This window comes from Dicentrarchus labrax, unplaced genomic scaffold (genome assembly GCF_905237075.1).
Source record: "Dicentrarchus labrax unplaced genomic scaffold, dlabrax2021, whole genome shotgun sequence".
Taxonomy (NCBI): Eukaryota; Metazoa; Chordata; class Actinopteri; family Moronidae; genus Dicentrarchus; species Dicentrarchus labrax.
Window position 1 is genome coordinate 2,253,145 of NW_026136705.1, and position 12,109 is coordinate 2,265,253.

The following is a 12,109-nucleotide window of genomic DNA, read 5'->3' on the forward strand; positions in this document are numbered from 1 at the left end:
GAGGTGCTTAGGTAAGAAAAGGCCAAGCTGCCTGTGGAAGGCCTCTTTTATTTTCACCTCTTGCTTGAGGCACATGAGCTCTAGGGTAAGCGGTGATTATTAAGTGTCAAATGTCAGATTTATATCTTTCTTAGTAAAGCTGATTTCAACATATCCCTCTCCACTCAAATACATGGTTGTTGAAACTCAAAGTACTTTATAAGTCATAGTTTTATGCTTTTAAAGTGGCGTCACTGCAGCGTTGTGAGGTTTTTTTATGAAGTCAAATTGCCTAACTCAACAGAAAAAGCTGAGGCTGCTAATGTATTTCCTTATTTATGCCATTAAATATTAGACTGTAAATACTGGCTGACTGGCTGAATGGGTTGTGTGAACTTAAATTTCTGGTATTTATTAAGAAAAGTGGATGAGAAATTGATGTAAAATTTATATTTGTATTATTATACGCTGATGATGTGCTCCGGCTACTTTGTCTGTGTCTGTATTTTTTAACTCCAGTCCAGAGCCGGTTGTTGTCCACCGAGTTTCTCTCTGTTTGCTTTTTCATACTCATAAAAGAGAAATAACACTGGTCCTCCTGTTCTCTCCTCTGTAGGGTTTCCTGGTTGCAGTCAGTGGGGACGGTTTCCTGTGGCGCTTGATTTTGCATTGGATGTTGTTAGGGTGTGGTCACCTGTAGGTTGAGTATGTTGACTGTGTTCTCTCTCTTCAGCCTCTTTCAGTCAGACCAGCAGATAATAATACTAACAATAATAGTTTATGATGAAGTAAAACTGCTTGTAAGTGCTTGAACTACTGTATTTGTTCACAACTAGATGTTGTTGTTAATAAATATGTGCTACATATCTTATTTTATAAATTAAACCTACAATAAGGGACACAATACAAAATTCCTACAAATGAGGAACAAATGAGGAACAAACATAGTTAATGCGTAACCCCTAATCAAGTTTTATAGAGTATAATGATTAGTTAATTAGTTAAGAAATAAGAAACAATCCAAGAAACAAGTGAGGAAAGAATCAGGGACAACTTAATAACTGATGAATTGTTAATTACTAATTCCTGGTAATTCCTAATGGAGGACTGTATAGTATATATAGTAGATAATGTTGGGTTACTAGAGAACAAACTGGGAGATCCTATATTAATGAATCATTAGGTCATGATTAGCTCATTTATTTGAACTGATACTGATCACTTTCTTTATGTGAACCAGCCGATAAACTAACAACTCATTTATTATTTATTACTAAAAACATTAGTTAGTGTTGTGGCCCCTAAAGTAAAATGGTGCACTATACTGGAGGTTACAAATGAATTATTAATTGAGAGAATAATACTTTAAGATAATGCAAGTGATAGGGTGATATGAATGTTGGTGTTTTTTCCAGGCAGCCCTTTTATAACTGCTTGTTGGCTTTAATTCATTCATTAATATTAATACACAGAATTACCCTTAGTTTTCATCTTCATTTCTTCCTTTAGTGCTACTTTTACATCATTTTGTCCTGTTTCACTTTAAACAATTTAGCCTACTATTGCCATAACAGCCACAAAGCTAAACTTTGAACCCATAAGCAAACAGTTGAAACAGCATATAACATTATCAGTAAAAAATACAGCACATCATTTGTGCAGGAAATCAAACAAACTTAAAAATCTATCAGTTCCAACTTCTCTGAATGCTTTCGTTATTTGTCTGTCTGACATATTCAAATATTTCTCTCGCAACCAGGAAAATGCTCGCTTAGGCTACTTGTCCATTCTCTTTAAATAAAAACAAATTACAATATAGAAAGCTGAACAAAAATGCCAACCAGCGATAGCAAAAATATATTAAAAGTAAAATTGATTTACCTGTTGAGTCACTGATCAGTCGAAAGATGGTACAAAACCTGCGTAGGCAGCTGTGCAAACATTTACTGTAAATGGTACGCACTTGCTCTACCTGTACTACAGGTTTCTTTTGTTTTCCGTCTCCCTGCCTGTTTCCTCTCTCTGTTATTTCCCTCCCGTATCCAAGCTCTGCTCCTCCCCAGCCTGAACAACCCATCACCAATCCCAGCTGACTTAATTGGTATTGTTTTGATTGGGGACTACTTAAAATGACACATTCAAATCTGTCTCCCCTGTGTTCTCTCCAGTTGGTTGTTTCCAGCTGTGCACTCTCGTCTTGCTGCTAACTAGTTCAATACACCTGGAGCTGGTCAATCATCATCTTTCAGATCTACTGCTGTTGTTGTTTTCTGTGAGAAAACTAAAACAATAGAGGTAGTGGTAGTTTGTGGTCCCCTGTGTATTGCTTCAGTCACTTAGTTCACTTTCTGTTTCAAACCACCAGACGCCTTTTTCATTTCAGTGCATTCTCACTTCCTCTAAACAAAGTTTTTCATTGTGTTCTGTACTCTCAGGGAATATATTGCGCCAAACTCCCTTTAAGAAACATGTCATTTTAACACTGCAGTATGCGTCCATAACGACACCTAACTCTAGAAACACAAGATAAAGTGCCTCATATGTCCACTGTCCGACTGTCAATTCGGCATCAATATAATCAATAAAGATCAACTTTTTGCACAGCCTCCGTCGTAAGTGATGTGTAAGTGATGAGAGGCCCATAAATAATATAAATAAGTGCTGACTGGTGGATTGAATATATGCTGAGTTGTGTATGTGTTGGTATCTGAGGAGGTTTTTTTGTCTGTTACCATAGCAACTACCAGTATAAAGGGGAAATGTCATTAAGGGATGTGGTTACTAACTGGTAAGTGAAGTCTAGTTTTGTTATATTGTTCTACTTTGTTTTCCAAACTACCTTTATCCCATCCTCCCTCCCACTGTGATAACCTTTGTTATATGTCTGCTTGTATTAAATTGTGAATAAATCACTTTGTCACTTTGAACCTGCAAGTTTTTTTTTTTTTTTTTTTTTTTTTTTTTTTTTTTTTTTTTTTTTTTCTTTTTTTTTTTTGTGTTCCGGGGGAGGGGGGTATCCATTTTTGTCCTCCTTTATAAAGGGGAAGCTGCCATTACAGTGACAAAAGACAGTAGAAAATAAGTTTAATCTCAAGATAAAGAAATAATTAACGAGTGATCTCAAGATAAAGGCATTAAAGATATTCGCGGCCTATAAATGCTTCTGTCAGTGTTTTTAAAAAAAGCTGCAGTAGGTAGGAGGTTTATGGACATATTTCTTGCTATATCCTGACAGTCGTACATGAGACAGATAATCTGTGAAAAAATCAGGTTCCTCAGGCTCCTAATGGCGTTATTAAGACTCCACCGGGCCTGAACGAAAACAACCAATCAGAGCCGAGAAAGAAAGTTACTATGGAGGCTCGGCTATCTTCAAGCCACCAACCTAAAAGCATAACATGTGGTAATGATCTTATTTGAAGGGGTTGGTGAAGACTTGAACCTGGGCACTGGGTTTGACAGCAGCAAGAAAGAGTAAACGCCCTCTGTCATATCTGTCTCTCCTCTGATTGGTTGTTTGGGTTCAGGCCTGTTGGATTCTTGCAGACGCCATTAGGAGCGCTAGGAGGAACCAGAGGAAGCTGATTTTTCCACAGATGATCTGTCTCATGTTCGGTCAGGATATAGTGAAAGTTTAAACAAATGTGACAAAAAGTTATTTTCTTAATAAAAGTGACCTACTGCAGCTTTAAACTACAATCAGACTTTATTCTTTGCTTCAGTCAGAGCAGTGATTTTAAACCTGAACCGCCTTCATACACAAATATCACTTAGTAGAAACAGTACTTCTGTTATGTCTCATGATCTCAGTGTCAGATTACCAGTCCGTGGGCGGCGGTACACTGCGCATGCGCGAGTAGAACAGGCGAGAGAGACGGAGAGAGGAGACCCGAGAGTGGGGTCATTTGCATACCGAGATAAATCCACTCTTTGATGAAGCACAAAGCGGCTGAACACAGAGGAGAGAACCAGATTTTGGGATTTATTGACTCTAGAATCGACCTCCACAAGCGACACTTGTTAGAGGGCCCCTTATTTTCTTTTGGGGTGTATTGGGCCCTCTCTTCAGCACCAGCAGGCTGGCAGCTCAGTGGATGGGACCAATTTTTAAGTTTTAGACACTCTTTTCTTTTTTTTAAACTCCTGCATTAGATATGTTTTGTGTGCGTGTTTGTGTTTTTGCCGTGCGTCTTTTCCTGGTGGCCGCCGCCCTCCTGTCCTGTTGCGCAGGTTTGTATGAAGTTGAAGATTTGTGTCTCGTTTATCTGCGTTCCTGTGGTTTGGACTTAAGTGTATTGTTTATGAAAGCGACTGTAAAGAAATCTGCTCCCATTGCGTGGCGGAATAACGTCCACTGTGAAGCTGAAAGCAGTAAGGGATAAACTGGGTCAGTGGGTAACATGACACCTCAGTGCCAGTGTAAAATAATGGGGCGTTTCTGAGATCCCAACCTCAATATCGTCTTAATATGAGACTCTATAAGGAGACTGGGAATGGGAATCGAACCGTATGCATTAATGTGTCTGTATTACCATATGTCATGCACTTTGTTCTAAGGCTGCACGATTAAACACAATATTGTCAAGTGCGATATCTAAATGTTTTTAGATAATGGTGTGAGATTATTATGTAATATTGTAGTTCTAAAGAGGCGCCCTGGACTACAAATCTTGTTCTCCAGATTGAAGGAAACATGTTTGTTTGCTACAGACCCCTCCTCAAAAAAATGTCCCATCATCATGATTTTAATCCCTTATTTTGTCAGTGAAAATTTAATTTGTGACGCAAACATCTTTCTAAATAATGGCAATATGATGTTTTTAACATACTGCAACCCCCCTACTTTCTTCGAACCCCACTTTCCCCAGAGAAGAGGGTCAGAAATGGATTCAGCATCCGTAATAACACCCAAAACCCCCCGACAATAGGTGATGCACATTATGCAAATTGACCAACATGCCAGTTAGAATCAACTAAAAATCAAGTGCTGTTCCCACAAACATTTCTAACATTAAACTTTAGGGTGCGCCACATTTCCGGGTTCCCATAGTGCTTCTATTGGCTGGCAAATCTGTTGACAATAAGAAAAATATAAATTTACCACCATGTTTTGTGTTTTCAGCCTCAGAGGACGGTGTATCAGGGAAGATCCTGGCCTTTGATGGAGAATCGGTCATCCTGCCCTGCCGCATGGACGTCAGCGGCGACTTCCCTACAGTGGAGTGGTCCAAGGAAGGTCTGGATCGAGGCATCGCCTTCCTGTACCGCGATGGCTGTGAGACCCACGAGATGAAGAATCCGGTCTTCAGGTACAGAACAAACCTCTTCATGAATGAACTGATGAGGGGAAACATCTCGCTGAGGATTTCCAGCCTGCGGCTCTCTGATACAGGAACATACATCTGTAAGACCATCCTGAAGAAAGCCCAGAAAGTCATTAGAGTGGAGCTCTTTGTCGGTACGTCCCTTAAAGTTATTGTTCTCTAACTTGATAATTGTTTCCGTTCAGTCCAGAGTGCAGCCACACATTTGAGTTATAATCTGAGCTTTTACGAGAGTGTCTCAAATAAGCAGGATGTGGCGATCATTAAATAATAATAGCTTAATGAGTACTCTTTCAGAGAGAGAGACACACACACATCAGTCCATTAACTGCAACCCTACACCGCCTCAGGACAGCCCACAGACAATCTGCCCCAACCAAATTATAGCACCACTGTGACTGATGAGTCATTGAGAAAGATACTGACGAGGTACAGACCCAGTGGAGGACCGGCTGTGTCCACGTGGCAGAGACAGAGACACAGTTGTTGTTACACTGTGACAAATATGCAGAAATTAGAGCATTATTCTTTCCCAGAATCCTACAAAAATATTGAATTTGAGTCAGAACAGGACAAACTCAGATATCTATTAGGTGAAAAACAAAACTGCTGTACATTGGCAGCTAAATATTTGAGCTGCGGGACTTCCAGTGAAACACCACCGAATTAAATACTGCTTCTTGTTTTTCATGTTGAAATTGGCTGTTGTTGTTGCTTGTTTGCTTGTTAAAGTCATATATGTGTTACAGTTCCCTCTAGTGTTTGTGATTGTCCAAACATACACATTCATACTTTTATTATTATTGCTTTGTAACTGTTAATACCTGTTTGCTTTGGCAATATAACCACTGTCTATAAAGCTCATACATAAAAAGAAATTTAAATGAATATCAAGATTGCAACAACCTGAAACTGCAACTGAAAGTTTCAGTAGACTGAAAAATACCGAGACTCATCACTCAAAGGGAGAAAGCATATGAAAGTAAGCTTCCCATAACTCGAACCCTGTCACCAATACTGAGAAAGTATCTGTTCCCCAAAACATACAGTGTAAATATGTTCAATATGTCCTCATTTTTAATCACTGTCAGTGGATTTATTATATTATTATTATATATCATCGTTATTATATTTATTTTAAATTTATTTCCACTTGTGAAAGAAAACATAAGTGTGACTTTTCAGATCCTCTTTATTTCTAAAAAGCCACTATCAAAACATTATACAACTTATTAAAACCATAGTGTTAAATATATATTATGTTATAATGTGTATGATAATGCAGTTGAAAGACTTACTGACGTACTGCACCAGTCACATTCACATCAAAATGACTGGCTAACCCAGTTTATAAGACTGTAAATGTACTTGGAATAATGGAAATATATGTGACTGTCCTTTACTTAGACATGTATATATCGGCCATCGACCGCCCTGCTCTCTAAAAATCGTCATCAACAACTGAAAAGCCCGTATTGGTCGATAACTAGTCCGTATCTATAATAAATATGATTTAATAGAACTGATTTTGAGGTCACACCTTGTATAATTCTTGGTTTTGTAGGAGCATTTTCTGAGCCAAGGCTCTCAGTTGTTCCAGCTGTGGGAGGAGGAGGAGGAGGAGGAGGAGGAGGAGGAGGAGGAGGAGGAGTGACTCTGCAGTGTGAAGCAAACTGCTGGTTCCCGGAGCCTGAGGTAACATTTCTAGACCATCAGGGAAACAGCATCGGAGCTGAAGACCCAAAGACCAATCTGGATTCCAGGGGATGTTTCACCGTCACAAGGAGACTGACTGTGCAGGCTGACACCAACAGGTACAATTACAGTTTAATACTAAAGAGATTTCTCCCATTAGAAGTCCAGTGTGTAACCTTTAGGAGGCTCTATTGGGAGAAATGTAATATAATATTTGTTTTCATTAGTGTATAATCACCTGAATATAGGAATCATTGTGTTTTTACTTACTTTAGAACAGTGGTTCCCAACCTTTTTCCTTAAGGGACCCCCTTTATTGATATTTAATAATATATAACAGTGTAGAACGACTGATAAACTAAACTAATAACTGCAGGAAGTTTGTGTAAAATGAGCGATTTCTATGATATCTATATCTCCTTCTGATGTTTTTAGGAACTTTTTATTCAATTCTCTGTCTGTATTATGTCATTTTTTAAATCATACATACTTAATAGGCTTCTTTTTTTTTTGACAGACTCAGTCTTTTTGACCCTTGGCCTTTGTTCTATTAGCTTGTTGCTTGTTTTTACTGTGTAGTTTTCTAATGCAGGATGATTCTGTTTATCAGAGAGGAGTTTTTTATGTGTTTTTCATGAGTTTCGCAGCCACTTTAGTTTCTCCGCACACTTCACAGCCCGTTCCCATTCCCAGGTTGTCAAACACAGACGACATAGTGTTCAATTAGTTGCAGTCTTCGCCGCTAGATGCCACTAAAACCAGTCTCAAAGGGGGAACTGGACAAGGTTAGCAAACTAGTTAGCTGTTATAGAGACCAGACGTCCCTGTTTTCAATTAAAAACTAATGGAACTAAAACTGTCTTTATTTTAGGAGAATCTGCAGAGTTCATCAGCCTCGGATAAACCAAACGAGGGAAACAGATATTTACATACCAGGTACGCCTGAGCTCCATCCACCTGTAACAATTTACATTCATGCTTTAAACATCTGTCAGCCACATACATTATTGTGATACCACAGTTTGAGTTTTTTGTTTTTGGGGAATGGGAATGTTTCTACAATTTAAACATATCTGTAGTGTTTCCATAAGCCAGAAAAAGAATACAAAGTTCATTCATTGCTAATTCATTTTTCCAAATATTCTTTATACACATATTTTGGTCATTATTATTTATGTTATAAAACTAAAAGGTTCAGATCTTATTTCACTAATTTGTGGGTTAATAACATACTGAGGATATTCTCGCTAAGATAATTACATCAAAAGTATAGCTGTACATACCTGAGTCTCTTTATGGAGGAGACTTCAGTGACTTATACATTCAGTGTGACAGCAGTTGTTTGTGTTCAGTTCTGAGTTTTGTCTAAAGTTGTGGCTCTAAAAGAGCATACAGTGTGGGGCAGAAAGCAGCTCCTAATAATCTGACAACAAGTTATTCAGATGCTCTCTCTGTAGATGATATAATGTTTCTGAAATATCATATAATGAATCATTTCCACATAATCTTCATTATCATTTCAGCTGACTGCATGACGTCCTGCACTCTAACCACCAGCATCGCTGTTGTAGTAACTGTAGTTGTATGTGCATTGACTGCCTTCTTATGGAAGAAATATGGCAACTTCGGTAAGTCAACAACATTTGTTTATGTTAAGATACTTAGAAAATAGAAAAAAAATTAGAAATTCACCATCAGCTTCTTCAGCCAACAATATTTGTTATTATTGCATCTTTTTACATTATATTGATGAAATACGTTTGTTTTGTTTAAAAAAAATAAATAAATCAGTATATTTGTACCACTGGGGGGCGCCAAAGATACCAGATCAGCTCTGTTCTGGAGGGAATCAGTAGAGAAATTTGATAGAAACACCTGAACCACCAAAACTAAAGTGTGGGCGTTTGTTTTCTGAACATAATGTAATTTGTGCGTGGTACCTGAAGAAACTTAATCTTAAAGGATTAAAAATCTGGACTTTAACAGATGAAATATCATAATATCCACCAGTCAATCAATCTTTTTTACTGTACAAACACACAACTTTATCAGTGATTTGGGTGAAACTGGATCATATTTTTGTGGAGAGAATATTGTCTGGTTTTCTGTCTGACGTCCTCTGGCTGCTCTGCCTCAACTGCTGCTGTAGCTGCCGTAAGCATGTAACCGAACGGGGCTCAGCAGCCTCCCAGTAAACACAACCTCCAAGACAGATGGAGGCCAGTTTGACAACAGCGGTACCAACGTGATTTACAGAGTGTCCTGTTCCTGTTTCTTGGTTCTAAAAGTCAAATATGGCAAAAAACACGTTGGTACTGTATTCCCTGTCGTCAAACTGACCTCCGTCGGCACTGGATGGTGTATTTGGTCCCGGTCTGGCCGTGCTTTTCACTGGGAACTCCCAGTCCGGCAGTCAGCTAATAGGAGCGCTATAGTTGCTTGGCGGAGCGACACAGCACACATTCAGTACTAGTAGCTACTGCGACAAGTCCCTAGGGTACAATATGACCCAGGATGTATTCTCTATTTCATCTGGACTTTAATTGCAAACGGCAGCAATGAGTAGGTTAATGCAGCAATCAGCAATCAGGAAATATTCTGTTGTATGTTTCTGTTTCTGTTCTGTTTGAGAATTGATAGTAAAATTGAAATGTCAGGTGAAGCAGGTGCTAACAGAACATATATTTTGTATTCACACAGTGTGTGGACATAAATTGCCACCGTCCGTCCCTCATGACAAAGATGAGATCATCCGCCAACCAACTGAAGAACTCAGTGACCTCCGATCTAAGCAGAGTCCTGTTGTGTGCCAGCCTACGATTCATAAAAGTCCTTCCAGATCCTCACCAGACATTTCAAAACCCATTAACCAACATTCACACCAGTTTCACCAAGAGAACAACCAAAACCCAGCGGTCTCAATCAGCAACCGTCCAAAACCGGGCAACAAAGACTCAAAACCTGGAGTCTCGAGACAAAGTCCAGCACCGGGCCTCCTGAACCCAAGCAGCTGTCACAACCACAGCAGTCCTGCTCTTTTGACAGATAATGCTGCCGTGTCGTCCACTTCTTTTTCAGCCTCTCCAGAACAAAACCACGTTGTCCGTTCGATGAGCCTGTCTGAGTCGCAGCCTCGTTCGAACGGTGCCAGGCCCCAACGTAGGTACACCATGTCAGCCACGTCTAACCGCTTCAGTCCTCTGGAGAATATAACTGAAGATTCAGAGCCCTTGCTGTAATGAGAACAGAGCAGAAATGTGATCAGGTGTAACTAAAATCTAAAGTAAACCACTTACAGCTGTCAGTTGGGTGGGAGTTTGGTTGGTTTTCCTACAAATAGTTTGTATTACAGATGTTTTACAAAATGCTTACTCATAGTAACTCCTTAAACAGTCAAAAGTTGGCAGCAAAGGTTTTAGCAGCAGATATCCCGAACCCTCGGCAAATAAACAAGGGATGTGAATCTTCCAGATGAATCCGGAATTATGATTTTTTACGTGTTGTCTTAAACTCAACCTGCCAATTTTAAAAGGACAGGTGGGTGAGGCTGAAGTACGATTTGCAGTGCATGCTGTCTTTGTACTGCCGTTAGCTGCCGGCTGGTGGCAGGTTGTGACAGGTGCCTTGTTTCTATGTGTCTTATATACTGTCTTTTGTCATGGGCGAATTGTTGCTTGGTGACCAGTGATACACTGTCAGCTCTTGGCACATTACCAAGTCTTTGCACTCAAGATTAAAAAGAAGTCCTAAACACTGTTAACAGTGTTTTTTTTTACATAAATGTTGTGACATAGAATTGCTCCAAATGGTCGACTCTATCTCAGCATTTGTCTTAAAACAGAGGTACTTTGCACTTTTATATTAGAAAACTAAAAACTTTAATAAATAGGGAAACAGAAAACAACCCATGCACAATAAATATTTCCTCTTTATTGTGCACTGTGTGTGCCTATGGTGCTCATGGACTCTGGTAGTCCAGCCAGTGGTACTCCCAGGTTTCGGCTGGTCTGTATACGTTCCTGCTTTTTTGTCCCAATCATGTGCCTGATAAAAAAAAACTCTGTATTGCTGCTAGAGGTGTAAAGATTTACGAATACGAGTCATAAATCGGTTTTAACGTTATAAATGCAACTACTTGGGTACGCTGACCCCTGGATCGATCTAAGCGTACCATGGACCGATCGATGGTCCGATTTTAACGTTATGAATTGGCTTTGCTGCTAACAGTAATTCTGTAATTCTGAAATGATACATTTATCTTTTTTTTTTTTCCCCCATAGAGGAGGAAAAAATACTTGGGATTCTTATTAAATTCTTGTAAAATATATTTACTTGAAGCAATGTCACTTAGAATGGAAAATACACCAATCAGCCATAACATTGTGAGCACTGACCAAGGCTGGCCTGTGTGGTCTGATCCATAAGACGAGCTACTGTAGCTCAAACTGCTGAAACAGTTAATGCTGGTTCTGATAGAAAGGTGTCAGTCAGGGTACTCAGGTGGTCTAATGTTAGGACCGATCGGTGTAAATGTCTACATTAAACAAATGTTAAGAACTGTATCAGATTGTATCAGATTTTTCCATATTAAAATCCATCGTATCGTATTAAGTCCATCTTATAATGCCAGTTGAACATCGTTGTCTATGTGAAACAAAGATTTGTTTATGTGAACAAAGATATCATGTTGCAACAAAAATATCATTTTTCTTTTGTTGTTGTGCATATCTATACATATTCTGCCTGTTGCATAAAACACTAACCTGTTGCAGCACCTGATTTGACGGGGTTCCTTTATTCTTTGAGTCTTTATTTGAATGATTTTATATTATGTCTGTAACATGTTTTGCATGTTTTTAAAGTTCCCATCTGTATGTTATTAACAAAATAAAGAGCCTGTATTTGTTTAATTACTTGAAAACCTTACAAATAGATAAAGAGCACCCCTTAGTGAATACATTGTGACATTGCAGTATGTAGTGCAGGGAATCAGTCTGACAATTTATGGCATCAAAAATTTTTGACATTGACCATTTGACTTTCAGCTGAAGATATAAATCCAGATATTAAATGTTAGAAGCAGAAAAAGAATATATATGATATGATATGAT

The 12,109-nt window shown here is 38.8% G+C and overlaps 2 protein-coding genes across 9 annotated transcripts in view; one reads left to right on the forward strand and one right to left on the reverse strand.

Moving 5' to 3' along the window:
• Nucleotides 1–2,771, reverse strand: part of LOC127363688 (uncharacterized) — a 45,939-nt gene extending 43,168 nt beyond the window's left edge. For all 6 annotated transcript variants that reach the window (XR_007884921.1, XR_007884920.1, XR_007884919.1 and 3 more), the window contains exon 1: nucleotides 1,861–2,771. The gene's annotated coding sequence lies outside the window, so the exon portion shown is untranslated. The remainder of the gene's footprint in view (nucleotides 1–1,860) is intronic.
• LOC127363678 (butyrophilin subfamily 3 member A2-like) lies at nucleotides 59–11,908 on the forward strand. 3 transcript variants are annotated; one of them, XM_051400467.1, is made up of 7 exons: nucleotides 59–85; nucleotides 596–684; nucleotides 5,102–5,437; nucleotides 6,868–7,117; nucleotides 7,870–7,934; nucleotides 8,522–8,626; nucleotides 9,699–11,908. In XM_051400467.1, exons 3-7 carry the CDS (start codon nucleotides 5,170–5,172, stop codon nucleotides 10,235–10,237), a joined length of 1,227 nt encoding a protein of 408 aa, XP_051256427.1. In that variant the 5' UTR covers nucleotides 59–85; nucleotides 596–684; nucleotides 5,102–5,169; the 3' UTR covers nucleotides 10,238–11,908. The 3 variants fall into 3 exon arrangements, with proteins under 3 accessions (XP_051256427.1, XP_051256428.1, XP_051256426.1); XM_051400468.1 differs by having other exon boundaries at nucleotides 596–675; XM_051400466.1 differs by lacking the exons at nucleotides 59–85; nucleotides 596–684 and adding an exon at nucleotides 3,263–4,209.
• Nucleotides 11,909–12,109: the final 201 nt, after the last annotated feature.

What these genes read in the sequence shown, in the direction of transcription:
- LOC127363678 (XM_051400466.1), top strand. Translation starts at nt 4,134, where the DNA reads ATGTTTTGTGTGCGTGTTTGTGTTTTTGCCGTGCGTCTTTTCCTGGTG. An exon ending in CCTCCTGTCCTGTTGCGCAG is followed by an intron (nt 4,210 to 5,101) that starts GTTTGTATGAAG and finishes TTGTGTTTTCAG; the next exon opens with CCTCAGAGGACGGTGTATCA. An exon ending in TAGAGTGGAGCTCTTTGTCG is followed by an intron (nt 5,438 to 6,867) that starts GTACGTCCCTTA and finishes TTGGTTTTGTAG; the next exon opens with GAGCATTTTCTGAGCCAAGG.